The 14,068-nt window shown below is 44.7% G+C and overlaps 1 protein-coding gene across 1 annotated transcript in view; it reads left to right on the forward strand.

The window, feature by feature from the left end:
• Positions 1 to 14,068, forward strand: part of cdh13 (cadherin 13, H-cadherin (heart)) — a 272,809-nt gene that overhangs the window by 101,357 nt on the left and 157,384 nt on the right. The window contains exons 3-4 of the mRNA XM_062389254.1: positions 1,497 to 1,708; positions 13,449 to 13,562. Coding sequence (XP_062245238.1) covers positions 1,497 to 1,708; positions 13,449 to 13,562 — 326 coding nt within the window. The remainder of the gene's footprint in view (positions 1 to 1,496; positions 1,709 to 13,448; positions 13,563 to 14,068) is intronic.

The raw sequence follows: 14,068 nt of genomic DNA on the forward strand, positions 1-14,068 counted from the left end.
CAGCGGTGTCACTTCTCCTGCTCCTGTACCTGAAACCCTCTCTGCTCCTGTACCTGAAACCCTCTCTGCTCCTGTACCTGAAACCCTCTCTGCTCCTGTACCTGAAACCCTCTCTGCTCCTGTATCTGAAACCCTCTCTGCTCCTGTACCTGAAACCCTCTCTGCTCCTGTATCTGAAAACCCTCTCTGCTCCTGTACCTGAAACCCTCTCTGCTCCTGTACCTGAAACCCTCTCTGCTCCTGTACCCGAAACCCTCTCTGCTCCTGTACCCGAAACCCTCTCTGCTCCTGAACCTAAAACCCTCTCTGCTCCTGTACCTGAAACCCTCTCTGCTCCTGTACCTGAAACCCTCTCTGCTCCTGTACCTGAAACCCTCTCTGCTCCTGTACCCGAAACCCTCTCTGCTCCTGAACCTAAAACCCTCTCTGCTCCTGTACCTGAAACCCTCTCTGCTCCTGTACCTGAAACCCTCTCTGCTCCTGTACCTGAAACCCTCTCTGCTCCTGTACCTGAAACCCTCTCTGCTCCTGTACCTGAAACCCTCTCTGCTCCTGTACCCGAAACCCTCTCTGCTCCTGTACCTGAAACCCTCTCTGCTCCTGAACCTAAAACCCTCTCTGCTCCTGTACCTGAAACCCTCTCTGCTCCTGTACCTGAAACCTGTTCTGCTCCTGTACCTGAAACCCTCTCTGCTCCTGTACCTGAAACCCTCTCTGCTCCTGTACCCGAAACCCTCTCTGCTCCTGTACCCGAAACCCTCTCTGCTCCTGTACCCGAAACCCTCTCTGCTCCTGTACCCGAAATCCTCTCTGTTTCTATACCTGAAACCTGTTCTGCTCCTGTACCTGAAACCCGTTCTGCTCCTGTACCTGAAACCCTCTCTGCTCCTGTACCCGAAACCCTCTCTGCTCCTGTACCCGAAACCCTCTCTGCTCCTGTACCCGAAACCCTCTCTGCTCCTGTACCTGAAACCCTCTCTGCTCCTGAACCTAAAACCCTCTCTGCTCCTGTACCTGAAACCCTCTCTGCTCCTGTACCTGAAACCTGTTCTGCTCCTGTACCCGAAACCCTCTCTGCTCCTGTACCTGAAACCCTCTCTGCTCCTGTACCTGAAACCTGTTCTGCTCCTGCAGCCCCTGAAACTGGCTGCAGCTGCATTTGTCTGCAGCAGAATCCACAGTCACACATTAACGTGCAGCAAGCTATTCAGTAAGTCATAAATATTGCAGCAGGTTTATGTGAATAAAAATCACTGACTGTTATTGTAGTCTCGCAGATGGAGCTCTTCAGATCCTCGTACTCTTTCTTCGGGGTGTGTTTGTCTTCAGGGCGTCTGTTTATACCTCCAAAGAGATTGTTTTCATGGAGCGTTTGGCAATTCCTCGTATTCCGCTCTCGAACCTCAGGATGATTGTTTCATACCACTGATCTTTCGAGACATTTCTGTTGAGTGACGTGATAAATGACACTCATCCCCTCCCTCTGTTTCTTCCAGTCGAGTTCGACGACTGCGCGGCGAACGAGGACGTGACTTTTGAGGTGTCGGACCCCCGCTTCCAGGTGGACGGGGATTTGAACCTGGTGCCGCATCAGGACGTCCCGTACAGCGGGCCGGTCCTCTTCATCCACGGGGTCAGTGCCCACGCAGATGACCTGGCAGAGGTGGAAATCTCTGGGCTGCCGATCAACTCACCTCACAAACTCAGGGTGAGTAGAACGTTTTCTTAGAGTTCTTTAAGTCAAAGATTGAAAAGGTTGCACATCATTGAAGACATAACATATCAGTGATTATATTGTCCTGTGGGTCTATAACAGGAGTTATCTCGTTCTTTAATTTGATATTTTGGGGAGTAAACACTTCACTTCATGATTCAAAGGACAAGGTTGAAACTGTTTGCTTGTCTTTACTGCAAATATGAAGCTTTAGCCTGGTTAGCTTAGCTTAGCATAAAGACTGGGAACAAGGGGAAACAGTTAGCCATGGCTCTGACTAAAGAAAACTAACCTAACACTTACAAAGCTCACTGATTATATTCTTATATTTTCTGGATTTCGTTTCATAGACAAAAACCTAAACAACCAAACCTTCCAAATGAATTTTAAAATATTCCTTTAGGAATGAGTCAAAATGGAAAGTTTGCATAACTTAGGGATGTAAACACTCGTGTGAATGACACGGTGTCATTCCACAAAACATTCATACATTAGTGATCCAAACTGCGAATTAAAAACCAAATTCATCAACTGTTCAGCGGCATCTGTTTCAATCATATTCATGCACATGTTGATGAATTCTAATCACTCATAAATGTGAGGCACAGTCTCTGCGACCTTAATTATCATCACCAGACAGTCGGGAGAGACACACACTATCTGTAGTCTTAGAAACCAAATGGAGATTTAAATACACGTAGACATATAGTTTTAAAGAATTACAAAATATCTAAGATGATGTATATACTGAGGTAGAAAGTCAGTGTCATCTAAATGAAGCTCCGGCACCCGAGCCTCAGTGAAAAGATGAGTGATGGTTGGAGAACCCAAAGAAGGTGATTGATGCTGCACCCAGCAAAAGGACTGTTTAACAAGTAGAAAGCAATTGGTGTGATTTACTGAAGAAGAACTTGTGAAAGCTTTCTGAGGAGCTGCCAAACCTGTGAGCATATTGCCTCCATCGTCAGAGATGTGTCTCTGGTGCCGCTGCAGATGGCAGCAGCAGCCGAGGCCCGGCACTAAATCTGTCCCACGGACGTAACGTCTGATGGACGACGCAGTAGATTACTGATCCGGTTTATTGACACTAAAACATCTTCAGCTCCTCTAAGTGTGCTTAACGCTTTGGGATGTCCGGTGACTGAGCGACTTGTAGAGTCTCCGCGGGTCCACTCTTGGTTTCATGTGTGTTTTAAACCAGCGCTGAAGAAGTCTCACACAGAAAGTGTTAAATATGAGAATGAACTGGAACCAGTTAAACATGGTTTGATACCCACATGTGCAGATGTTTCCCTTTACTTGTGTTACGTTTATAAGATCACATCGAGGGGAAGGGGAACATAAACAGCTGTAACGTGTTTGGACCAGGCTTCGGTCTATGAAGAGTTTCTCTGACCAGGTCCATTGATACGAGAGTCTGGCTGGTAGTGCCTCCCCTCGGCTCCGAGCTTTGTTTCTCTGCCCCTGTCTCCCTTTTGTTTGTGCAAGCTACAGAAATGTGTTCCTGTAGCCAGCAAATCAACGGCCGGTACAAAACACTGGGCACCTGAATAAACCCCATTGTCCCTCATCCACATCCTCCATCTACCTCCATTCAGGCCAAGCACAAAAAGTTGATTAGGAAAAGTTTCCAGGGACTGCTGGTTGAGTCGGAGTTTCCCTCTCTTCCTCTCGGAGATCATTTGTCTTCCTGCCTCAGCGCTCGGTGTCCCGCTGCTGCCGCTCCTCCGGCCCCCGAGCCTAATGAATGTCTCCACATCCCCTTTGGCCTGATGTGGCTCTAATTTGTTTGTGCCTCTCAACCGCCATTTATTTGGTTAGCTGGTCCATGGGTGTTACCTCGGCAGTTCATTGAAGATGCAAGTGAATTAGTCTCTGGCAAGTTATGAGTAAAGTACATTTCCTTATAGGCTAATATGTGTGTGTGTGTGTGTGTGTGTGTGTGTGTGTGTGTGTGTGTGTGTATGTGTGTGTATGTGTGTTTACTTCCCCTGCGACTCTTGTGTGTATAGGGTTACACGTGACATTTCATTTTTAGACTATCAAGCACTGTAATAAAGTCACCTCCTTAGGGGAAATTGCAGTTAATTAAAACTTGGATGGGTTTTTGTACCTTAGGACGTCATTTGTGTGAGTTCTAATAATAACAACGCTGCATCGAGTGAAGTGATTGACGTCTCTGCGATGAAGAGAAGAAGAGAAGAAACAGGAGAGGCTGGAGAGTTAGTTACACAGTGTGAAGGAGAGGCGGTGGTCTAGTGGCAGAAACTTGGACTATGGGCAGAGAAGGTCTCTGGTTCGTCTCTGGTTCGACTCCACGGAGAGACAACAAAAGAAGAACCTGGATTGATCTGTCCAAAAATCCAGGAGTATCCCTACCCTGTCTAGTGCCCCTGTGCAAGGCACCTTACTCCCCCAACATCTGCTCCCCGAGCGCCGTACATGGTCGCTCACTGCTCTGTCTGTCCTGCACCAGATGGGTCAAAAGCAGAGGTTACATTTCCCTACCTGCATGAGTGTGTCTGTGCATGTGTTTGGGACTAATAAATGCATCTTAATCTTAATCTTAAAAACGAGATTACGTTGAAGACACAAATACGTGATGACGACAATACGTACGCATGTCGAACAAAAGTCTCTTTTCCGCTCCCTTGATTATTAAACATTATATCATGTTAACAGTTGAACTAAGATATAAATGGTTGTATTTAGTCAAGTTGAGTTGTGGGAAAGAAGTAAAACCATGGTTGGTAGCTAGAACTTACAAATCATCGTCAGCACAGTTTTCACTATTCAGTTTAAAACTTTTTCGTTTCTCCTTAAACATCTGCTCCAAGTTTGATGTTGAGCTTGATAAGATAAGATAAGATAAGATAAGATAAGATAAACCTTTATTAGTCCCACGACAGGGACATTTGCATATATCGCAAAGTATTTCATCCTTCCTCTGAACAAGTTCTTTAAATTGCTCTACATTCTTCAATAGAGTAAGTGGCGCTTGCAGAGCACACAGTCAGGAAGGGCATGACTTAGTCAAAGGGGCTAAAGAGAGAAACAAAGACAAACAAAGTCGGAGGATCCTGAGCAGAGAGGAAGACGTCCTGAGGCTAATAGAAGCGAGTGAGGGAGGCAGAGGCCTCTGGTGAGGCCGGGTGTTTAAGAGCTCTCATTATTTCACTATCAATTAATCTACAGAAGCTTCTCAAGCTCTGGGACTCATATAATCAGAAAATCTATTGTTCCTTTCTCTGTCCATATCCTGTAGTAGCCTTGCACTCCCCCCCCGCCCCGCCCCACCCAGTCTCTCCAATGGCCCATCAAACACGTGTTCAGAGCAGCGGCGGCAGCTTCTGAAGAATCTGTAACTAACTCATGGCATATTTAAAAGCTTGTTTCAATAAGCCCCGGGTTTCACTTGCGGAACGACTCCGCTGACAACGCTGGCTGCTCTGGGAATGCTGGGTTTTAAATCTCCGATCTGAGATAGTACTCATGGTTAGTCAAGCTGCTTTAATGCTTTTTCACCCCTCCTGTTTTTCAATTATTCTACCAGGGAGCAGGTTTCTTTTTGAAAAACTGTATTTGTGTGTGTGTGTGTGTGTGTGTGTGTGTGTGTGTGTGTGTGAGTGTGTGTGTGTGTGTGATGAAATCTCTTTGTTACGCTGCCGTCAGTTAGATTCTGTATTTGCCCAAACCTCCCTCTTGTTTCCTCTCTGAACGCCCGAGCAGGAAATGTTCCGTACTGAATTTATTGGCATAACAAATGGTATCTCGGCAGAAAATATTGGCTGGCGATAATTGATAAGTGCTGTGAGCAGAGGTGCAGCGAATCAGTTTTTAATTCCTCTGTGTAGTTTTTGCTGCAACACAGGCCCAGAGGGAGAGAAGTGGCTGATGAATGATTCCTGTTATGAGCAAAACTCAGAATTCCGAGAGTATTTCATTCCCCCCTTTTTTTCCCCCAAATCAATACGTGAATTAATGGAAGAATGCATTTCAATTTAACAAACGCACGCTCCGAGATACGCACTTGTATTCCCCCGTGTTATTCCGTGCTGTTTTGGTTGTGTTATGCAGAACAACAGTTATGCAGAACATTTTTCTAGCCTTCAGGGGCACAAACAGGAACCATTCAAATGTAACAACTGATAAGAGGCAAAATAATCTGAGTCCAAAAGCCTATTTATTTTGTGCTTTTGTTGTGATTCATCCATTTTGCGCACGCTGAATGAAATGTAATATTGCATCCCGAGCAAAAATCCTCATCCTGCAAACGGCAAATAGATTTCTTTTTTTTTTTTTTACCCAGCCGAGCTCCCAGTGTTCAGCTGGGCTTCCTGGGGATTGACTAAGATGTGACATCTCGCAACGGCAGCACAACACAACACATTATACAGAGCAACACAAATAATCTGCCTCTCCCTGTCCCCGGCCCACTCACACTATCTCTCCTTAGCTTGTTCTGTAGCTGTCATTTATTAATTCTGTTTACTCCCTTTGTCTATTGTCTCCCTTTATACATTAGTTCCCCCCCCCCACCCCCCCATCACCACCACTCACGCTTCGTGCTTTGCTGAATTGGTTTAATATATCTGCAAACTTACACATTTCTTCCCCGGCTTTTTCATGTGTGGGAGTGAGGAGCCGAGAACAGCTTAACGTCATGTTGCTTTTACAAGAGCAGCAAAACAAACCCTCACCTTCGAATTATTGATATGCTTATTCCAAAATAAGCTTTTTGTGATTGTTAAATTGCTTCGACTCACAGCGGGTCGAGTTCTACATGAAGGGTGTAAAGAGTTTTGTTGCAGCGAAGATGACAGCGGAGACGGTTTCGACATTTGTGTTAGAATTACAAGCGCCTGAGCTGCATGTTGATGAGACCTCCTTCTGCCTAACGATGTTTTCATTATTATTGTGAAACCATCCTGCATCCAGAGTCAGATGCACAGAGTCGGGAAAATAAGGACATGCAATGAATAATGTGAAGATGTGGTTTGTAAAATAGTGAGAGTCAGGGAAGCTTGGAGATAGAACAGGTATGGATCAAGATCAGGGACAGGGGGGGGGGGGGGGGAGTTCCAGTGTCCAGAGTGGTTTCCAGAGGGAGAGCAAGAGGAGTGTGGCTGAGGAGCTGGCTGGCCACAGAGAGTGGAAGATGATCCTGGGCCGACTGGGTACAGAGATCAGGACACAGACAGTCTGGGCTGCAAAAAAAAACATACTTAAAGTCAGGCAACGTGTGAATACCATGAAGTATGATGACGTCCTAGCAGAGAAGTTAGGATCAAACTGGTTCTTGTATGTGTGCAGGAATGGGATTATAGGATTATGAGTCCAAGAGACAGTTGGTGGGAGGAGAGGAATCGAAGGCCACGCCCAATTCAGGGGGCCGTGTTCTTCAGAGGACGAGTTCCACCAATTGTTCGAATTGTTTGTTTGGCTTGAATCCTGATATTGACATTTAAAAGTTGTAGCACATGCCTCGTCGCTGGCCGGCACCATTAACTCTTTGAAAAACTGGTTGTGGCTGAAATGCATTGGATAAGTTGGCCTGAGAAGGATCCAACAGTTTGCTCGAGGGACTCTTTGAAGATAGTCTGGTCACGGGCACTGTGACGCATTTGGTCCTAGAATGCAGCCCCTGAATTGAGACACAGCTACTGTCGGGGGTGAAACACAAATCAGGGACAAAGACGGACAAACAAACCAGGAAGTGTCCACAAGGATAGACCTAGTTCCCCAACAGGAATAGAGTCCTGCAGGTCCTCTGTCATCAGGATAGAATTAAATCACTGTTATTTGCAAACAACCAAATTGACTTCAAATTGGCTTCATTTACTTGATGGGGTTGAGTAACAAATTAAACAAACTAACAAGTAATGTTTTCAGAAGTGATTTAAAAGCAGCTTCAGAGGAAGAAAGACTCACAATGTTAAAATAATTTCCCTCTACAAACAGAGTCTTGATTTGGGCACACGGGCCCAATGTGAGTCTGAAAGGTCAAAAGTAAAGTGTTGAAAGGTAAAGTGAAAATTTTAGAATAACTCCTAAAATTAGTTGACAGCCAAAGTACACGAGCTAAAATTAGATTTAAGAAAAGACGAAGCTCAGGTCTTTCAGATTCTGTTAAAAGCTTCTCTCCTGGCGTCTGTACCGGCGGCAGATGAGAGAGAAGTGTGACTGTGATGGAAGTCAAGAGAAACATGGATCATCACATGCATGACTTTTTCAGGTCAGCAGAGGATAACAAACCGTTTTTTGAAGACGTGGCTTTCAAAAAGAAGAAACTAAAAGAAAAAAAACTTTATTGATAATCAAAACAGTTAATTTGTTATTCCTAAGAGGTGAAAATTATATTTTCAGTCGTGCTGGCGGGTTCATAAACTCACTTTTTGGTGGTTAGGACTATTTAACCAGTTTACACAACCTGGCATGTTAGACACACGTGTTTGTCACGTTTTCTTTTTTTTTCTATCTTTGCTGTAGAGCATTTGTCAATAAATATATAAATTTGTTTTCATATATGAACCCCATAATAGAAAATTGAACAAAGGACAAATCATTTAACGTGTTCTTTATTTGCATTTGTGATGTGTCTCCATCTAATGACTTGAAGCAGTCTGGATAATTGATCACAACAGTAATTAATTAGAAAAATGATGTATTTATAATAAGCTGCGTGGATCTTAGAAAAAAGTGTTCATGATTTGTTGATCACACTTTGTGCTGTCATGACAACTTCCACAGTGGTGGACTTATTATTAGTATTAGGATCAACTTAGAAGAACTTTAATTACTTTCAATGTGCGTCATATATTTAGTTTAATTTTCAGCTGCTTTGCTTTGTCTTTATTAATTCTTCTTTTAGTTTGAAAATGCTCACCTTGCGTGCAATTTCACTTCCTGTCTTCTTCCTGTTTCCTGTGATGGTTGGCCCCCGCCCTGTCGAGTTTCACCTGTTAGTCCAAACCTCCTGTGGTGTTTTGACTCTCTGTGCTCCTCCCGCTCTGGTTTTACTGGTTGGTCTCCTGATGGTTCTGGGTTGAATGTGAAGTTCACTGGTTCTGCTCCTGATTTTTTACCAGTTTGATTTTGATTTTGTTTGGATCACCTGTTTTCTGATTTCCCTGATTGATCGAGTCCCTCCAACAAATCTGTAAGCTCTCTTATTTCCCACCAACCTGCAGTCAGCAAACCGGATCTCCTTACATCCACCGTGTTTAGTTTGGTAGATATTTGCTCAGTTTGTTTGCTTCACTGAGCGGAAACAAATTCTGTCTAATACAATAAAGGCCTGTAGCAAATCCTCCCTGTTGATTTAACTCTATTATAACGTCTGGGGATGTAGTTTGTTGCTGTTGAGCTTAGTTGCAAAATACAAAGATGTGGTTTATTCAACAATCAGTGGTATTAATTCTGACTGGGCATTAGAAGCATGTGACAACAGTGTCAACACAAAGTGAAGGTTGGATCCCGCCTTCGTTATTTACTGCTGCAGCTTTATTCCCAGGTGTACCTAACAAAGTGAGTTCACAAACTGCTGACTCTGACACAAGTGAGCGTGCTGAGTGATCGCCCGACCCGGCCGCACGTCCAAGAATTTACACCGCATTGAATAGCCGGCCTTGATATTATCCATTTATCACCAGGGTCCCCAGCCCTTTGTCAGCAGTGAGCGATGACACTTCTCAATATAGCGTTTAGAGTGAAAACGGCAGAATGGTCAAGGACGTGACTTTGCTGCCACAGTAGCTCGGAGCTCAGGTGACAGAGATAAAGGCTCCGTCTTTCTCGACCCTCAACACACAAACACACACATAGTGTTGTGCAGATCAGGTTCATGTCGAACAAACATTGCACACACATGTAAGTGAGCTCCATTTTCCTCCCTTCGCCAGCGCACATTGGAATCACCCGATGATCGTCAGCCACACTGAGACGGAGGCAGATGTATCGAGGCTGGATCAGGGATGAGGGCGTGGTCGGTAATTTATGAACAGGAAACATTAAAGATTCACGGCTTCCTTCTCTCACGGTGATACCCGGCTGCGAGAACACGATTCATCACACATGCATACTGCAAGGGCACAAAGTAAGAAGAAGAAGAAGAAGAAGAAGAAGAAGAAGAAGAAGAAGTAGAAGAAGAAGAAGAGGAAGAACAAGAAGAACAAGAACAAGAAGAAGAGGAAGACGAAGAAGAAGAGGAGGAAGAAGAAGAAGAAGAAGAAGAAGAAGAAGAAGAAAAAGAAGAAGAAGAGAGCGTGGTCTAGGGGATAGAGTGGGTGTTATGCAACAAGAGGGTTGCTTGTTCGATCCCACTCTTTCCCATCTGCAAGCCTAAACATGCCTAAGTTTCTTTGGCAAGATACTGAACCCCTAAATGGCCCCTCATAAATGTTGAGTGTACTAGAAAAGTAAGTCGCTTTGGACAAAAGCGTCAGCTAAATGACATGTAATGTAATGTTATAAAAGAAGAAGAAGAAGAAGAAGAAGGAAATAGAAGAGCTACTGCTGCAAAGTGGCAGGTGGAGAAAAAAAAAGAAAGGTGAGGGGGAAGAGAGCAGGACTGCAAGTCACCCTCCCAGAATGCCCTGCGGTGAGCCGTCCTCGGTGGCAGGACAAATGTCTCTATCCAGCCGAACAACAGTGTGTCTCTCTGTCCTGACGCACCCCCGGAACGTAATGGCTTTTAAAGCGCCATCGCTCCCTCTCCATATCTACTGTATCTCAGCCTGCCGAAGATGTGGACTCGACAGTGTGATCTGTCTTCACTCTCACCCCGGCCACCCGTCCCTGCACCCAGCCTCTATAAATACCTCACGGTGCCTGTTCTCCGTACAGCTCCTCTTCCCTTCCTTCACAAACACAGCTCACAGCTGAGACCTGGGCATGATGGGATTGATGTGCTCATCCCTGGGCTTGGGACTCGAGCCGGATTTTTACAGGCAGTGCTTAAAAGTCCATCAGCTGGCCTGTTGGACTGGTCACATACATGTGCACACCACTGACTGTGCTCTTTAGACTCAAGATTGCTCATATAATCTCAGACAGTTTTGTGCAGTGTTCTGTTTAACCGCTTCGGGTCCAGTCTCAGATTCCCTGTCTTTGACATTTCAAAGGTCATCCCCCAGTGGGTTTGATAAGAGTGGCCATTTCACAGACCACACGGTGTATCTTTGGTTTGTTCCGGTCGGCTCGTGTTTGAGATGACTGTTTAATTTCTCTGACCGCTGCAGCAGGGACGGGTGGACGGGGGTGAGGCGGGTGGTGGTGTGAGTGTTTGCTCGAAGGCGGTGGCGGCGTTGCCCTCGCTGTCTCAGAGTCGTCTCTGCGCTGTAAACAAATGGCTCAGTTTTTCCCTCTTACCTGTTCTCTACCCGTCATCCTGACAGGGGTGAGACTGGTGCCAGAGTCCCTGTCAGCCAGGAACAGCAGTGTGAACAGTAAACACACAAACAGCCTCCTGCACACACACGCACACACACACACACAATTGCAATCCGTGTACACCGCACATTGTCAATAAAGTGTTGCACAGTAGGCTATAAAAGATGAAGGACAAAAGAGACTATTTGCATTTCAAATGAAACCCGCCGAACTCTCGGGTCGGCGGTTTCCCTTTTCATATTTCACTTGAACCAGAACTCAGCGGCTCGTCCTGGTGCTGAGACGTGCTCTCTGCCTTCGTTCTGTCACTTTGCTCGACGCTCTGCTGCAGCCACCACCGCCTCGATGTGGGTAATTAGCTGTAATGACACGTGGGACACGAGAGGTCAAAGTGGCAACGATTCTGAATCTCCTGCTCGGTCATGTTTGAAGTCGACAAAACGTTAATAGTTAGTTTCAATTTTATTATCAGGGGAATATCGGAAATACATCTTCAACACATCGAGAGGGGGGGGGGGGTGTTGTCTGGGTTTGATGGAAAGCAGCTTGCAGGTGAAAGAGGAGGTGTAACGGCAGGTGTAACGACTTTGTAGGTTCTCAAGCCCAGTTTGGATTTAATTTGTTGATTAGCTGAGTTGCTAACTGTTGGTTTCGCTAACGATTCTGTCTTTGGTGGTTTTTCAGCAGGATTATAAAAAAACTATTATATTAAACCCTTTTTATATCATTCGTATTTTGATCTATAACGTTTAGCTTTTAGCTTGTTGAACCTTTTACTTTGTAACACACTTTTTGGTTTTAAATGTGTTATATAAATACATTTGAACACTACGCTATGGATTCCCCATGAAACTTGGTGTTTTATGGCAAATTAGCCAAAACTGAATCCACTTTTAGGCCTGAGTGTGCTTCTAGTGCTAGTTATGTCACTAGTCCAGTTAGTGAAGGAACGAAAGAGTCTATTGTGTTTTTGGTTAGCTGAGAAGTAGTTATTAGGAGAAAATCTAATGTGTATTGTTTCAATGTAGATTTTAGCTTGATGCAAATATGACTTTTATATTTAAAATAATAATAATTTGCTTTCCATCTACATAGACAGTGAAATGGCTTCTGAATTCAGGATGATGCGCTGTGTGTGTGAGTCTGTGTGTGTGTTTGTCCACCCTGCTCGGCTTGTGTCCAGATGTGAAGACGGTCAGCCGTCTGTCCTCTGCTGGAGGTCAACGACTCCGTGTCAGCAGCCAGGTTTTCCAGCTTCCTGTTTACTGTGTCAATGACGGACATTATTTCTGTCAACATCTAAGCAAAAGGTCCTAAACTGTATCCGTGATCTCAAAGTGCAGAGGAGTAGGTCTCTCACTATGTCACATGACCGACCACCTCTTTGTTTACAACAGTAGGGGGGTGCGAGATGAAATTAGTTTGCACTGTTGTGTTCTCAAGAGCAGAAATAACATTTCAGATTGGCTCCTTCTGCATGAACAATGCAATTGCTTTGCCGAAAACCTCGTCTTCTCTCGTTTCTTGGTTGGTTTCTCCCCCAGATTTTCATCAGAGTTGCTGGGGGGGGTTTCTTGAGAAGGAATCTACAGATGATTTAACGTGTTGGGCTGATCGGTCAAAGGTGGAGATAAAGCTCAACAATAGTATCGTGCAAAAAGCATTAATTCTGAAAAAAATTATTCAGAATTATATGACACAATGTTATAAGCCCGAAAATTATGTCTTGCATTGTTTAAATACGCAATTTTGAGAAATCTCTGCATCCTGTAGGATTATAGACATGACCTAAAACCTTGTGTAGATCAGAAAATAACCAACAACCATATGATGTGACTATGATATTATCTAATGTAGGATTGCATTAACTTTGGCAGCTTTTTGTAACCATCCGTCTTTTCATCTTTACTCCTCTCACTTTGATGGATCCGTTTTCTTGCTGTGTCTTAAATCCACATTTGACTTGAACCTTAGTAAAAACAGCAGATGTGGATATTTCATGTTTTGCCTGTGAATCTCCTCTCCTCTCCTCTCGGACCTGTTTTGCATTTCTCACACATATACGCACCACTCTGCAATCAAAGTTGGCGAGTCTCTCCGGGAGACGCTTGTTTAAACATTTCTCTCAACATTTGAAATGGTTGCACACTTGACTGCTCGCTGTGTGAGGGTGTGTGTTTCCGTGCCCTCGGTGGGGTGGAGGGTAATTGCTAACAAGATGCTGGAAAGTAGTTTGGGATGAGTTGCACAAATCGCATCAACACACACTTCACAACTGGACGATACACAACATGTGGAGGATTCTTATAAAGTGTAACAATATGGTTTCTCCTCTCTGTTGCAGAGTATCCTAGGTCTTGGCCAGACGCTGCCATCCAGACACAAGAGATCCCTGCTGGTCCCTCCGATGATCGTGACCGAGAACCAGAGAGCCCCGTTCCCCAGGCCCATCGGCAAGGTAAGACACACATGGTGCCTTCACACATTAAGGTGGTCTCACAGTGGAAAAGCCTGGATTCACAGCATGAGAGACAAACTATGGACTTTTTTTTTATTTTGCACTGGAAACGCTCGCCCAGGAGAGAAAATAGCCCAAGGAACAGAACCAAATATTCACTATGTGCATTATTTAAAGCCTTCAGAAATGATATTTTTATAGTTATAGTCCATTTTTGTGTACTGTCACCATGGTCTGATTTAGCCCAAGGAAGAGAATAGTGTGGGGGGGGCTCCCTAATCTGGTCCACAGCAGCTCCACACTCAGCCTATTCAGGAAGATAATTCTGCTTCTGCAGTGCATCCAGGGAAATGAAAACACTGGCAAACTTTTTGTGAAGCGAATCGGTTTTGTGATCATGAGTTCTCATCCAATCGCAGGCAGCTTTTAAATAGGTCCCTGAAGTCATCATCAACCCCTGTTGTGTAACGGAATGCTTCAGAAAATCATTGGTCTGGACTGATTTG

The sequence above is a fragment of the Platichthys flesus genome, chromosome 6, assembly GCF_949316205.1.
Source record: "Platichthys flesus chromosome 6, fPlaFle2.1, whole genome shotgun sequence".
Taxonomy (NCBI): Eukaryota; Metazoa; Chordata; class Actinopteri; order Pleuronectiformes; family Pleuronectidae; genus Platichthys; species Platichthys flesus.